The 14,383-nt window shown below is 29.6% G+C and overlaps 5 protein-coding genes, 1 long non-coding RNA gene and 2 other non-coding genes across 8 annotated transcripts; 5 read left to right on the top strand and 3 right to left on the bottom strand.

The window, feature by feature from the left end:
* The first annotated feature begins 86 nt into the window (after positions 1–86).
* LOC130895013 (probable ribosome biogenesis protein RLP24) lies at positions 87–795 on the top strand. Its single transcript, XM_057802104.1, has 2 exons — positions 87–244; positions 300–795. The coding sequence occupies exons 1-2, from the start codon at positions 164–166 to the stop codon at positions 732–734; spliced, it is 516 nt and encodes a 171-aa protein (XP_057658087.1). The 5' UTR covers positions 87–163; the 3' UTR covers positions 735–795.
* LOC130895012 (protein zntD) lies at positions 792–3,986 on the bottom strand. The gene is made up of 4 exons (XM_057802103.1): positions 3,331–3,986; positions 2,993–3,205; positions 1,188–1,350; positions 792–1,132 (listed from the first exon to the last, which is right to left on the bottom strand). The coding sequence occupies exons 1-4, from the start codon at positions 3,946–3,948 to the stop codon at positions 1,119–1,121; spliced, it is 1,008 nt and encodes a 335-aa protein (XP_057658086.1). The 5' UTR covers positions 3,949–3,986; the 3' UTR covers positions 792–1,118.
* A 543-nt stretch (positions 3,987–4,529) lies between these two features.
* On the top strand, positions 4,530–4,950 carry LOC130895011 (uncharacterized). The gene is made up of 2 exons (XR_009059418.1): positions 4,530–4,674; positions 4,735–4,950. It is a non-coding gene; the product is annotated as an uncharacterized LOC130895011 (long non-coding RNA).
* Positions 4,837–6,571, bottom strand: LOC130895010 (peroxiredoxin-4). The gene is made up of 5 exons (XM_057802102.1): positions 6,312–6,571; positions 6,107–6,224; positions 5,813–6,052; positions 5,593–5,758; positions 4,837–5,014 (listed from the first exon to the last, which is right to left on the bottom strand). Exons 1-5 carry the CDS (start codon positions 6,448–6,450, stop codon positions 4,967–4,969), a joined length of 711 nt encoding a protein of 236 aa, XP_057658085.1. The 5' UTR covers positions 6,451–6,571; the 3' UTR covers positions 4,837–4,966.
* Positions 6,572–7,797: 1,226 nt separating this feature from the next.
* On the bottom strand, positions 7,798–10,638 carry LOC130895008 (polynucleotide 5'-hydroxyl-kinase NOL9-like). Its single transcript, XM_057802101.1, has 3 exons — positions 8,986–10,638; positions 8,276–8,719; positions 7,798–8,221 (listed from the first exon to the last, which is right to left on the bottom strand). The coding sequence occupies exons 1-3, from the start codon at positions 10,383–10,385 to the stop codon at positions 7,858–7,860; spliced, it is 2,208 nt and encodes a 735-aa protein (XP_057658084.1). The 5' UTR covers positions 10,386–10,638; the 3' UTR covers positions 7,798–7,857.
* A 292-nt stretch (positions 10,639–10,930) lies between these two features.
* Positions 10,931–14,302, top strand: LOC130895131 (tRNA N(3)-methylcytidine methyltransferase METTL6). The gene is made up of 8 exons (XM_057802291.1): positions 10,931–10,995; positions 11,107–11,499; positions 11,555–11,992; positions 12,246–12,296; positions 13,094–13,138; positions 13,695–13,745; positions 14,043–14,075; positions 14,259–14,302. Exons 2-3 carry the CDS (start codon positions 11,113–11,115, stop codon positions 11,975–11,977), a joined length of 810 nt encoding a protein of 269 aa, XP_057658274.1. The 5' UTR covers positions 10,931–10,995; positions 11,107–11,112; the 3' UTR covers positions 11,978–11,992; positions 12,246–12,296; positions 13,094–13,138; positions 13,695–13,745; positions 14,043–14,075; positions 14,259–14,302.
* LOC130896073 (small nucleolar RNA snR60/Z15/Z230/Z193/J17) lies at positions 13,539–13,623 on the top strand. Its single transcript, XR_009059522.1, has one exon. It is a non-coding gene; the product is annotated as a small nucleolar RNA snR60/Z15/Z230/Z193/J17 (small nucleolar RNA).
* On the top strand, positions 13,895–13,981 carry LOC130896074 (small nucleolar RNA snR60/Z15/Z230/Z193/J17). Its single transcript, XR_009059523.1, has one exon. It is a non-coding gene; the product is annotated as a small nucleolar RNA snR60/Z15/Z230/Z193/J17 (small nucleolar RNA).
* Positions 14,303–14,383: the final 81 nt, after the last annotated feature.

Below are 14,383 nucleotides of genomic sequence, written 5' to 3'. Positions count from 1 at the left end.
ACAAATGTAAGAAAAGTTGTATACCACCTTAACGTTAAAAGGTTTTTCTATGGCAGTTGTTTGTATTAAAAAAGAAGATCTGTCAATGTCAACAACGTCCTTTTAATGGTGCAATCAAAATAAGATAATGCACGTGTAAATCATAAAATAATATTGTATAAAAATGCGTATCGAAACTTGTTATTTCTGTTCTTCCAGGATATACCCAGGACATGGAATCCAATTTGTCCGCAACGATTGCAAGGTAATGCTTTACATACTCATTAAATTTCGCATATTTCATTTTACGTGTTTTTCAGATATTTAAGTTTTGTCGTTCCAAATGCCACTCGGCGTTCAAAAAGAAAAAGAATCCTCGTAAAGTAAAATGGACCAAAGCATACAGAAAAACCGTCGGTAAAGAATTAACCATAGACCCTTCATTCGAATTCGAGAAACGTAGGAACGTTCCAGTTAAATACAACAGAGAAACTTGGTCTAAAGCGGTCGAAGCGATGAAAAAAATAGAAAAAATCAAACAAAAAAGACAAGGTACTTATATCATGCAAAGGTTACGTAAAGGTAGAGAAATTGAACAGGAAAGGGACATCAAGGAAGTACAAAGAGATCTATCGCTTATTAGGTCACCAGCGGCGGGTCTTAAAGAAAGAAAACAAGAGGAGGCGGAGGATCACAGAGAAAGCGATGAAGAAATGGAAGGAATCGTTGAAGATGGAGGAGAAGTTACGTTATAATCAATTTTCATATATTTATACTGTAAAATGTAGGTTATTCCAAATAAAACAATATAATTTATTTTTATCGTATTTTTTTGACGTTAAAATATACATTTTATTATCGTTGAAAAATAATGAACGAAAACATAGATATAAACAACAAAGTGTATTGTTCGTTGTGGAAAAGCAGTAGTAGTGATAAGTGATTGTTGTGGTGTAGAAATCGGGAAATTTGAGGTTATGTTTGACGTAAGGAAGAAATGAAAGGAATTATACAAGATGGTGGAGAATTTCCATATATTTATTCTGTAAAATGTCTTATTTTATAAAAAAAATATAAGTATTTTTAAATGAAAAATATATATTTCTGTTAATTCCTTTTATTATTATGTTCAATTGAATTTATTCGTCGTAATCTGAAAATGAAATTTAAAAAATGACAAATTCGGTGTTAAATTTCGTAAAACGTACCTAAATAATGACTAAGAATTGTCATTAGAACGAATCCAACGAAAACTGAACAGAACTGGAAAATACCGGCTGATTTTCTTTCGTGTTGCTGATGCCATCTTGCTCTTTCTCTCGGAAGTACCTCACTAACTGTAACGTACAATAAAGTACCCCCAGCGAGACCCTAAGAAACGATATACAAAAAAAATTATCGTTTTTTTGTATTCTCTGTTTATTCAATTCAAATTAAAAAAAAATTCTTGAATAGTACATATTCATTAATACCCACCCTGTATTACGAAAATTTGATTCGAACTTTATTAATTAACGACGGGGTCAAATATTAATAACTTTCTCTATGGTTTATCTAAATGAGATAAAGTATAAACAATAATTTATATTATTCGATAATCGCCATGTCCTTGTTTCGTTATTTAGATTTTTTAATTATAATATTTGGGTAAAATTGAATTTTCATATTTATTTATCTTCAAGACATTGTTTATGTCAATATTAAACGGTTGTGACGTTATATATCAATACCCTTAAAATACACAAAGTTATTTATATAAGCCCCCTGTATATATTATTTTTCATATAAACATGTGCTCGAAGCATTGAGTTAATATTTGAGATAGAGAGAGCTGATACGGAAGAATATTCAATTGGTCCCAAACAGCTGATAGAGAAAGAAAGAACATATACCACTCTCTATTCTAGTCGGAATGGATCACCAACGAATAAGGAGAAATTGAGAATAAATCGATTTTTTTACTTACAATAAAACAATTCCACTTATATGTGTCTCCCTCTATCTTTAATATTAACTCTATGGTTCTAGATTTAGTTTCATGTCTTCTTTTTTATATAAACAGTGTTCTAGTCATCACTAAATGAAAAAGCAACTGTAGATGGCGTTGAATTTTTATGTTAAAATTTATTGAAGACTTTATTTTTTTTTATTTAAAGATAAAACAAGGTTTAAAAAACACATATTTACGAGAAATCGTTAAAAAATATTGAAACTTATCGAAATATAACAAATTCTTTAATTAAAATACAGTTTCTAAATGTCAAATTTCAGTAATCTTTTCTAGATGGCACCACAAGTAATTATTTCCAGATTTGTATTATTATTTTAATTATATTTCTTTCTAATTATGTTCAAGTGAGTTAATGAAATAGTTCTTTGGTTTTTCAGCTATATTCAAAGTAATTTTGACGTTTTCTTTTTCAAAATAATCATTTGTATTGCTTGTATTACTCAGCTGATTCAAGGTCAAGTCAATTGTTTATTTCAAGTTTAGTACGTTAGCTGTCAAAATTGAGAAGAAAAATGAATAATTTTATTTTATTATTCGAATTAGGGAATTAGATAATGGATAATTACACTTAGAACGCCAAATTAGTAGTTAATGAAGCAAATAATATTTTTTTGAACTATTTAAATGTCATTGAATGTCGTTAGTTTCAACAATCAACTGTAGATAGCGTTACAATGAAAAAAATCGTATTTTTTATTTCAACCTCGATTTACTCAACAAAAAAAACCATTAATCAACTTGAAATTCATTAATCGCAGCCTTAAAAATATTAAAATGAGCTGAAAGTTGATAAAATAGAAATTCTAATGACAAATCAATTGTGTACATCAAGAAATCGTTCTTAGATGGCGCAACAATTATCTATTTTCATCCTAGTAATATTTCGAATATGTTTTTGTTTTATTTGTACAAAAAAAAAGTATTTTTACTAATTTATATCTACAGGGTGGTCAAGTATTCGGTAAGAACTGTATAGTAAAATGTAAAAAAATCGATACGTACCTGTAAAATTGGTATTACGATCTCTTGAACACTACCTGGTATATTAGATATAAACATTCCAATTAATATACCCGCCGCTGATCCAACAGAAAATATAAAAATATAACAGAAATGTTTTATATTAGAAATCGACGACGCCGATGATAATTCTATACCCAAACAAAAAGAAATCACTAATTTATGCGAAGCTATAGCCCCTAATAGTAATAGAACCTAAAAATAATAATTCAATAATCCATAAATTAATCGAGATAAGTATCGGAAGTTTAAGTAAACTCGGCAACATCGCAATCCCAATTTGTGACCATGTATATTTATCAAAAAAAAAATATTTTTACCTTTTCGGGTTTTGTTTCGAGTCCAACGACCAATCCCTCGAGAAGTGCGTGTACAGAAAGGGCGGCTATGAGTCCCAAATTAGCCGTTGGGGCGGCATTACAAGGTTCCCGATGCCCCACGTGACACAATTGCGACGGAGCTTCTTCACAAAACAACACGCTATCACTTCTCGCTTTATAAAAAGACGGATTATACGGCGAATTATTTTCGTTTCGTAAAAGGGGTTGCCATTCATCCCTATTAACGGAATCAGAATGTCGTCTAGTAGTAGCTAGTCGATGTCGATGACCGTGGTTATGTAGAATATTAACTTCTTCGGAATCGCCATAAACGTAATGGACGAATTCGTCTATTAAATATATGAGGAAGAAACCCAAACAATAAATAATTTCCGCGTACACTTTATATTCGTACGGTACTGATTCTCTTAATTCTGGTAAGATGTGTACCAACGAAGTGGATAACAACACACCGCCGCCGAAACATAACAAATTCGAAAGAAGTAGCGGCCATTGACTTCTCCCATGTCGCGCGAAATAATTCGGCAATACACCCACGAATAAACTAGTTACCGCTAATATTACCGTGGAATATATTTTCGATTCTATTAGTTTCATTTTGGGTACGTCTCTCTCGTTTGGTTTTAACTTCGAACTGTTTTGATATCTTGAGAAAAAGTTCTTATCAATACGATGATAACTTTGTCTTTTTGTTTATAAAATAGTTTTGATTTGACATATTTATAATTCTGGTAAGTAATCGGAATGTACGTAGTATAACATAGACGTGGCGATGATCGAAAAAAAAGGGTTAATAATAAATTATTTTCAATATCTAGTGCAGTTGATCCACCACCCACGTTTAACTGGAATGCCGCCATATTGTGTTACGACGTAAGGATTTATTTTAAATTCAATATATTTTGGAATATATAATACACGTTTCAAAGTCCCTAATAATGAAATAATAAAATAAAAACACCAATAAAAGGTTGATTTAATTCAAGGCCGAAGTAGGCTTTAATCATCGTCGTTTGTATATAATACAAAAATCATAGAATTATATCTTCTTCATATATGAGTAGAAATTTGTAATTACGTATATATTTATGATAAATCATCGAATTACATGTATTCCCAGGGGGAAAATAATCAGTGTAGAAAACGAATGACATACAGATCAAGTTGTCGTTTGTGTAAATAGTTTTTATAGGTTATTTAACTCCATTTTGGGTATATTAAAGAAAATTTTACAACTTTTTTGATGTGTTGTTATTGGTGATGCATTATGGGAAGTAGTTTTAATAACTTTAGTTTATATTAAAAAGGGATTAATAATACGAGGTCAGTTCAAAAAGTTTTGATGTTTTTCGTTTAAAACGAACATTAAGTGAATAATTTTAGGAGCTTCTTTGGATAGCAGGCAAGATTTAAATCATTGTGGATAATATTATAGTTAGTATGAAGGTTTTTTTAGATATATTTTCGACGAGAATAAAAACAAAATTGGTTTTAAGAAGATTTTACTAGAAATAAAGTTTTTCTTATTGATATTAACAATTAAAAAAGTGATGTCTTTGTTGTTGTTATGTGTGATGTAATAAATATTGTTTCAGTCCAATTAAATTGAATTCATTCAATGTTTTTCGAAATATTTTTTCTTTTCAACAGGATTAGGTATAATCTGCAAAAGATATATAACATTTTACCACAGTTCTGCGAGAAAAATCGAAATTTTGAGGAAACAATCCCAATCAATTAACTGATTTAGCACCTAGTGAAATTATTTTAGTTCTGATGATAAAAAACTAGTTTTAGGAGCAATATTTTCAAAAAACAACAATAACTGTAAATAAAATATATTTAATTGCCTTTATAATGTTGATTGAATTCACTATAAAAAATTAACTGATATATTTCTTCACAAGATTTACCACCATGTAAAATTTTTCCGATTCTAAGTAACAAAATACATTTTCCGAACGGAATTCCAAAGAAACACATTCAATTACCTTTCTAAAGTTAATTAAGTTTATTTCAATAGAAAAATAAATGTTGAGAGATTAATTTTTCCAAAAAAATAATAATTAGTCGATTTTTCTTCAAATATCCCCCGAATTAAGAAAAAACGAATCAACTGACCTAATTTTACACCAGATCTAGCACCATGTGAAATTTTTCCGTTTCTAAGCATTAAAATATATTTCAAAAATAATTTGATATAAAAACGACGAAATTTAGTACCAAATAAACAGAACTTACCGTATCTTGTCCTGGTTTCCATCCTGCAGGACAAACTTCGCCATTTTCGTCGGTAAATTGAAAAGCTTGAACCAACCGTAATGTTTCATCAACACTTCTACCAACAGGTAAATCGTTCATGGTAATTTGTCTTACTGTTCCTTTTTTATCGATAATAAACAATCCCCTACAACGTCATTGAATAATTTTATAATATACACAGTGAGCTATAAAAATTTACCTTAAAGTATGACCTAAATCGTCCAAATAAACCCCGTAATCTTTCGAAATACTATGAGTTAAATCGGAAAGAATTGGGAAGTTAACATTTCCTAATCCACCTTCTTTTCTCGGTGTATTTATCCAAGCTAAATGAGTAAAGTGAGAATCTACTGAACAAGCAACGATTTCTGTATTAATTTTTTTAAATTCTTCTATCCTATCACTAAATGCCAATATTTCAGTTGGACATACAAAAGTACTAAAAAAAATTGATTCAAATACGTATTTAATTATACGTTAATTTTGTACTTACAAATCGAGGGGATAAAAAAAGAAAACTAAATATTTCCCTAAATAATCCGTGGATTTTAAATGTACAAATTCTCCATTTTTAACAGCCGTGCCCTCCCAGTACGGCGCTTGTTTAGAAACTACAAAGTTTTCAATCCGAATAAAGAAAAATATATATACACAACTTTTATTTTAAACTGAATAATAAACTATGAATAAGTACTTACTGACTGCTTTCGAATACTGTAAATTATGATCGGCTTGTTTTTCTGATGCAGGGTAGACGCTACCACCTGCAAACGTTTGACACGATTCGTCAGCTACAACACTAACGAACAAAATTACACTGATGCAAATCAAATACATATTTAGTTTATTTATACTAATACATAAAGTAAATGATCGAAAAAACACTTTGCTAAATCTCAAAACACAACCCGGTTATCCACGTTAACATATGTAATACATATGTCAAAATCAAGGTTATGATTATTTGAATACAAGGATAATACAACGGAAGGGATTGCGCATCTTTATGTCAATGACGTGATCATAGATAAAATAAAAAAAGAGAGTAGCTAATTAGTTTTTATCACTTAACTTTGATAACAAGGCTAATGAAAAAATAGTAGACCAAGATGTCGAGAAATTTAACTATTAAGTTAACATTTTACCTACACTAATTTAAGATTTTAGTTTCTAATATGAACTATCAATATTAATGATAAATACGATGATTTCATCTTTATAGATTTATCTATGATTACAAGGTCGTCTTAACATAAGATTCGATCATTTATGACAGTGACAGTGAAGTCTTCTCCATTTTGTTTTCAATTACTGTATAATAGCACGACGGTACGGATTGATTAAATATTGTAATTAATTATTCCTTAAAAAAATTATATAGAATATTTTTTTACTTTATCATATTTTAAATATATAAACATATAATGATATTAAAAAACACGTTAAGGTTCTGACCATAATAATATTTATATAGAATTCAAGGTTATGAGTTGTTCGGACCCAAGATACAACAGAAAGGAGTGCTCATTTTTATTATAGATGACGTAATGATAGATAAACTCGAATTATAGAGATAATTGTCTGTATCTTTAACGCTGAGTAGATTTTTTGATTAAAAGCTTTCTAGTATTCCTATTTTCATCATTAAAACATTTGGCTGTTTCGTTATTAGTAGAAATCAAAGTAGAGTTGTTGATAGTACAGTTTTTTTATAATGTTATGTAATAAAAAATGTATACAAGTTGTTCAGAAAAAACAGAAATTGATATCACGTGGTTATCATACGATCACTTCAGTTTAGGACCCTAAACTGACATTGTTTAACATTATAAATGATTCCAAGGTTAAACCGAAAGGTACGGCTTATCTATTACGTCGATGACAGCTGCAACAATCCATCAAATGATAACATATAACTAAAATACGATCACTTTGTTCGATTTCTGTATATCAGTGAACGAAATCCGGTATACCCTCTAAACTTTCAGAACGCTTCTGTGTTCTTTAATTTTTTAATTAATCTATGGTTCCAAGGTTAAACCGGAAGGTACGACTAATTTAAAACACCAATGACATCACAGTTTTTTAAAAGTTGGCATACCTTTTCGAAGATAATATGTCAACGGATGTGTATAATAGTACGACGTTAGGGATTTTATAAATATTTTATTTAAGACAATGAAATGAAATTTTAAATTTTTATTTAACATACAATAAAAAAATATGTCCACAGAGATTTTACATTTATTTTTTATTGATTGGTATGTAAGATCGTTTGGTAATTCGTCCTAACGACTCGTATTCCCCGTCCATTACGTAAGGTATACACCCATTAACATCTTTGTACGTCATGTAAACAGAAGGTGGTAAATACACGCTGGTAAGTACAAGATAAAAAACATTTTTTAATACATCGAACGTTTCCGGGGTTATTAAATATAAAGTTTTCGTTTTATTATCGATACCTTTAACAATACCGTGACCGACTATTTCGAAAAATTCATTATTTTCTATTTGGGTTGATAAAGCAACGAGATTCGCGTTAACGGCAGCCGCAGGTATCTCGTTTCCTTGATCATCAACGATTTTTATATTCGATAAACTTATTCTAAAATAAAAAAAGTAAAAATCGATAAAATTAGAATGAAATTTCAATACTTACTTGTAAACAGGAACATTTTCGCTAGTTAAACAATCGGTTTGTTGGTTAATTAGTTTTCCAAAGTAAGACAAAACGCACATATCTCGTACTTGTCTAGGTTCCAGTGACCATCCGCTGATACCATCTGACGACGAGTTTATTTTGAAAGTTTTGAAATCCAACCCAGCCGAATCCCCACCGAATAAACCGCAATGCGATTGTACACTCTGAGGGTTGATGTCGGTTATAAAATTTTTTTTACCACTGACACTATCGATTTGTACTACGTCGGTTGGTCTGATGAAGGTTATAGCGGACGAAACTATGTTTATCCCAATACCGTGTACGAATCCCATGTAGTTAATCACTGTAGGTGCATCTTGTACTACATTTTCCATTAATAGTTTGATGCATTTTATGTAATTTTTCGGGTTATGTCCGATGTTGATGTTGGATAGATACGATCTGGAACATTTTTTTAAATATTAGGTGGAATGTCACTAAAATTACAAGAATAAATTCAATATTTTCTCTACTTTTGGTGGAATTAATTAAAAATAAACACAATTTGAATAATTCACTTTTCAATTTTTGGTGAATTCCCATTAAAAACTATGAAAATAAATTAGAATTTTCAATAAGTTTTTAATTTTTCGAATATCACTAAAAGCCCAGTATTTTGTAAAACCAAAAAAAACGACTTAACAAAGTTACCCAAATTATTAATTTACCTTTCAGGTCGTTGAAGATGGGTGTAATTAGGTCCTAGAACGGGTTCTGTAATATTTACAATAGAAATACATCCTGGTAGATTGAATTCCGATTGTCCAGGGTCCAAATCGATGATGTTTATTCTATCAAATCTAGTTAGAAGCTTGTTTATAGTATAACGTAAAAACGTACTTTTTCCAACACCTTTACCACCAATTATAAGCAACTTCGTTAGGGTAGTTACTGAATCGACGATATTCGCCCAATCGGGGTTGATATTAATAACATTGAACTGTTCTTCAGGTTCAAATATAATTCGGGGGGAAATCAAATTATCTACTTTAGGGAATATCTGTTGAGATATATGGTTTTCTATAAATTCTATATCATAATATTTTACTTTTGTGCAAAGAAAAACTGCAGTAGTCTCCTTAATTTGCATATCTTTGAGATAATTCACTTTTTCCAGTGTTTTTTCAATGTTTTCTATAGTATCATTTGATTTTTCATCTGTAATGTTTGTAATAACTAACAGGGAGGATCCTCGTGGAGAAAATAAGGAAATTTCGCGGTTTTTTGGCAAATTATAACCCAAAATTTCCAAATTTCCATGTAAAACTTTTAATAAACAGAAACCGTAACATGCAATTGAGTGGTTTTCTTCAAGAAGTACAATTTTCTCTTCTTCGCTATCACAACATAAGAAATTCACTTTTGGAGTTTCTTGTACTCCATTTTGTATCATTTCAGGTGATTCGACAATCTCAATCGGTTCATTTAGTAACATTGAATTACTTGTACAAGCCCCATTATCATTTTCTATACAAAAATCAGTAGAATCTTTTTTTTTGTTAGACGTTTTTTTAATCAATTTAGTAGACTTGATAATTTTTTCAATTTTTTTCGCGTTCTTTTTCTCGTTTATCTTTTTACTCTTTATTTTTCCACGAGTTTTACTAGATTTTGGAAATTCATAATCTATTCCACTATGTGGTTCTATTAAGGATTCATTAAAACTATGCTCTCTTGAACTACAGTATGTATTAAAATCGAAACTTTCATCTGAATCCAATTCCGTTTTTGATGCTTTTCTCCGTTTTTTTGAACCGATTTTAATTTTTTTTTTTAAAACAACGGAATTTTCCGACGTTGAAGGTGATAAATTGAAATCTATAATAGTATTTTTTCTGACCTTTTTTTTCTTTTTAGCACCATGTTTATCAGATACCTCGAACAAATCTTCACTTTCGGTGTTGTTTAACTTTACATTTTTTTTCGATCTACCTTTCAAAAAATGACCTCCATAATGTATTCGCTTCGTTTTCAATTTTATTTGTAATTCCTCTTCGTTTGAATCTTTTCTGTAATTCTTACGATCGTAAAGCGACTGCCTCACACTATCTAAATAATTTTCATTCATTTGTAAATATTCAAAACTTTTTCATTTAAGTAATAATTTTATTAAACGTACCACATTTCTCTTTTTTTTTTGTTTATTGTCAAATGTCATTAATGAAAATCAGATTTAATTTGACAGCTATCAACACTTACGAACGCATATCTTCAGTATTTGTATTTACCATTGAAATGTGATTGTTTGATTCAATTAAAATGCCCAATTTAACTCAATCGCCATAACTAAACCTGTTTTCAATTCTATAAGATCACGAAACAATTTAGAAACATTTTTCTTCTTTTTTTGTTTAGTGTTCATTCCACTACTCGGATCTACTTTATCCACAATCATAATATTTACAAATTCACCCTTTTTATTTTATTCCATATATATACTAAAAGGTTTTATATTACTTGATTTAATAAATATGCATAATTCTATATAATTTTCATGAAAAATGTGTTTTAACATGAACATAGAGTTATTAGATATATGGTTTTTAAAGGATATTTAGTAATTTTTGTTTTGCTTTATTTCATACACTGTTGACATATGACAGTTAGGGTCTTACCTTTTGTAGTACTATTATTACTAGTAGAATCATTTTTAAAGCATCTGTCGAAGAGTAAAGTTGGTGAGTTTTAATCTATATCTATCTACTTGATCATCGGTATTTTTTAATATGATATTATTGAATATTGCTTTTTGTATTATCATCTAGTTTATATAGTAAATATTTTTCAAGGAATCAATGGAGGAGGATGATTTTTCGGAACATTCAAAAACGTTATCCCCTGCGGATAAAGAAAAACTTGAAATTCAAAATAGTCGTTTAATTAGCGAATATAAAGCAAAAATGCTTGAATTAGAAGCTCGAAAACATTGGGATTTATTTTATAAAAGGAACGAAAATAGGTTTTTCAAAGATCGTCATTGGACCACGAGAGAATTTCAAGATCTAATAAACGACGCTGGAACATCGAAAAGGATTTTATTTGAAATAGGGTGTGGCGTTGGGAATTTTATATTCCCATTACTAGAGGAAAAGTTGAATTTCGATGTTATAGCGTGCGATTTTTCATCTAGAGCCGTGGAAATTTTAAAAAACGATCCGAAATACGTTCCTAACTCGATTAAGGTTAGCATCTATTAATACCTCCACGTATATACCGAAAATTTTGGAATATTTACAGGCTTTCCAATGCGATATAACAACGCCAGACGTTTTTTCTATAATCCCGATAAACAACGTGGATATAGCAACTTTAATATTCGTTTTATCGGCGATACATCCTAACAACTTCCACCAAACTCTACGGAATATCTACGATCTTCTAAAGCCTGGAGGTGTGTTGTTATTTAGGGATTACGGTTTATACGACATGGCGCAGTTGAGATTCAAAGCCGGTCATAAGATTTCCGATAATTTCTATATGAGACAAGATGGGACGCGTTCGTATTATTTTTCGGTGGATTATATAGGAAGTTTGTTAAAAAAAAGTGGATTTGAAGTTATTTCCAATTGTTATATTCACAGAAGAACGGTTAATAGGAAGGATAACATCGATGTTCCTAGGATTTTCGTACAATGTAAGGCGGTGAAGCCGTTTGGATGAAAAAAAAAAATAGTGGTGAGTATTTCTTTTTTTAAATAAATTTTCGATTAAAATTAGTAACGTCTAGTTTCAATTATTTCTTCTATTACTTCATTTTGATTAAATTTTTGTTAGTGTAATTAACGTTTTTAATGATGAACAAACCTTATCACCAAGATATGAGTGAACGTGATTATATTTTAACATGCACTACCAACTGATTTTGAAAAGAATCAAAATAAAAATTATTTCCAACGATTCAATTTTTTATAGTGAAAAAATTTTGTAGGTTATCAAGAAATGGGGCAGTACTTAACGTTTTCCAAGAAGTTTGAAAATGGTAAGTTCTTTTAATGAACCAAATTGTATTGAAACCAAAAATCTTGTTACGCTCCTGTTTAAATACAATGACATTTGAAACGTCTTGAAGAAAGTTAGGTTAAGTTATAGAGTAATTTGACATGTCAAAATGTCCGCCGTGGGGTAAACAAATGCTGTTTTCTGAAGTTTTTGTGTGTTTTGTGAACTTTTTCATTTTTGACCTTGTAATTTCCATTTTTTGTAAAATTGTTTCTTAAAGAGTTGGTATTAAAAGAAACTCGAAATTTTTTCCGGAAATGACTTTTTTTCATTATGCATTTTATTTTGTTTAGTCTAGACAAACTTTTAACTGTATTAATTTCCCAAAAACAAATCTAAGAAGTATTTGGAGTATCTTGAACATCGTGAAGTAATAATACAAAACAACTATCACTAGCGGAAAAACTAACACAGGTACATAGTACGAGAAAATCGATTGTTTACCCCACTGCCGCCATTTTGGCATAGATCAGCTGTTTTCTTAAGGTTGTCTAATTGGTAGTTTGTAAAAAAGGAGAATTGATAAAATGACTCAACCCAACTTTTATGTGTCAGATTGAGTTGAACAGGGGCGTAATAGAATACAATAAAAGAATACTTAGAAATAGTATTAAAAAAACATTTATGATGACAACTTCTACACCAAGATATGATAAAAAAATGATTTTTCTATCAACATGCACTACCAACTGAGCGTATTTTTCACTCAAATTGCTCGAAGAAAAAAATATCAATTTTTGCTCAAAATTTACCTTTTTTTTTTTTTCATTTTTGTAGGTTTCCGATAGTTGGTACAGTTGGTTCGAGGTTATAACATAAATTGTAAGTTCAATGTTTTTTCTTCTAATTTAAAATTTCGAACAATTTTGAAGAAAAAAAACCATTTTTTTGTTCCTTTCTCCTTGTCTTTTCTTCCAGATTAACTTTTATCCTGTCATCACCTTTTTTTTTTCTCTATATGCTCATCCTATGTTTCCTATTTATCCATTTTGCTTTTGTTTTATTTTTTCTGCTTCATTTTCCTCATACATTTTCTCCTATATTCACTTCTACTCTTTCATATCCCTTTACCTCATCTTTTGTCTCCATTTTCTTCTGTATTCCCACTTTTCTGTTCCATTTTCCCAGTCTTATCTTCTGTATTCCTTTATTTGTATACATTTATCTTCCTCGGTCTCTCCTTTTTCTAAATTTCCTTTTTTTTTTTTTTTTTTTTTTTTTTAATTAATACATGATGAATTCATAGTTCAAATGAATCAAAGTGATTACAAATTTTTATTTTGTCTTTCGCTCCTATCTGATCAAATTTCCGTGATAATTCAATTTTTGTTTTGTATTTCGTTCACACAATTCAACTTTTTTTTTGTAATTTTTTCAGGGTAAACTGCCCCTTAATATCAACATTATCGAAACGGAATTTTAGCAAAAGGTACATCGTTTTTTATTTAATTCAACAATGTTTTTTTCAATTATTACAACGATTTTTTAATTTTTCCCTAGATCTAGGTAAATCTGAATGTTGTTCGTATGTTGTAATCAGTCAAATTTCCCTAAAACTAGGAAAAAGTTAATTTCTAGCGTTTATGTATGATGAATTCATAGTTCAAATGAACCGAAATGATTACAGATTTACATTTTGTCTTTCGCTCCTATCTGATTTTTATAAATAAAATATTTTTTTTTTAATTTGAGCTATAGAATAGTAATGATCGAATTTTTTTCACAGGATGTTTCGAAATCGTGTCACAGAACAAATGAGGTGAGATTTTTTTAACAAAATTCCAACTTTTCAAATATTATTTTTCCAATATGATGATGGGCATGCACCACTCTTATATGTCTATGCAGAAAACCATGCCATTAGTCTGAAATCGATTATTTTTTTACTAAAAATATTTTGGGCATAGAACGTATTATACCCTGTATATTTTTTTCATTTCAGATCCTCTGGAAATACAAGAAATTTAATAAAAAAACTTGTTTTAATTTTTTGCGTTTTATTTACCAATTTTTTTGGTTTTATGGTGTGCAAATTTCGATTTGATACTTCGGCAGTGGACGTGTTAA

Source organism: Diorhabda carinulata, chromosome 6 (assembly GCF_026250575.1).
Source record: "Diorhabda carinulata isolate Delta chromosome 6, icDioCari1.1, whole genome shotgun sequence".
In the NCBI taxonomy this organism is placed as follows: domain Eukaryota; kingdom Metazoa; phylum Arthropoda; class Insecta; order Coleoptera; family Chrysomelidae; genus Diorhabda; species Diorhabda carinulata.
This window is presented reverse-complemented; position numbering and strand designations above follow the sequence as displayed.

Coding starts and splice junctions, on each gene's coding strand:
- LOC130895131 (XM_057802291.1), top strand. CDS start 11,113: ATGGAGGAGGATGATTTTTCGGAACATTCAAAAACGTTATCCCCTGCG. Junction 11,500..11,554: donor ACGTTCCTAACTCGATTAAG/GTTAGCATCTAT, acceptor GAATATTTACAG/GCTTTCCAATGCGATATAAC.
- LOC130895012 (XM_057802103.1), bottom strand. CDS start 3,948: ATGAAACTAATAGAATCGAAAATATATTCCACGGTAATATTAGCGGTA. Junction 3,206..3,330: donor TCGAAACAAAACCCGAAAAG/GTAAAAATATTT, acceptor TATTATTTTTAG/GTTCTATTACTATTAGGGGC. Junction 1,351..2,992: donor TCGTAATACCAATTTTACAG/GTACGTATCGAT, acceptor ATCGTTTCTTAG/GGTCTCGCTGGGGGTACTTT.
- LOC130895013 (XM_057802104.1), top strand. CDS start 164: ATGCGTATCGAAACTTGTTATTTCTGTTCTTCCAGGATATACCCAGGA. Junction 245..299: donor TTGTCCGCAACGATTGCAAG/GTAATGCTTTAC, acceptor CGTGTTTTTCAG/ATATTTAAGTTTTGTCGTTC.
- LOC130895008 (XM_057802101.1), bottom strand. CDS start 10,385: ATGAATGAAAATTATTTAGATAGTGTGAGGCAGTCGCTTTACGATCGT. Junction 8,720..8,985: donor CATCTTCAACGACCTGAAAG/GTAAATTAATAA, acceptor AAAATGTTCCAG/ATCGTATCTATCCAACATCA. Junction 8,222..8,275: donor GAAAATGTTCCTGTTTACAA/GTAAGTATTGAA, acceptor TTTTTATTTTAG/AATAAGTTTATCGAATATAA.
- LOC130895010 (XM_057802102.1), bottom strand. CDS start 6,450: ATGTATTTGATTTGCATCAGTGTAATTTTGTTCGTTAGTGTTGTAGCT. Junction 6,053..6,106: donor TTTTTTTATCCCCTCGATTT/GTAAGTACAAAA, acceptor AATTTTTTTTAG/TACTTTTGTATGTCCAACTG. Junction 5,759..5,812: donor GATTTAGGTCATACTTTAAG/GTAAATTTTTAT, acceptor ATGACGTTGTAG/GGGATTGTTTATTATCGATA.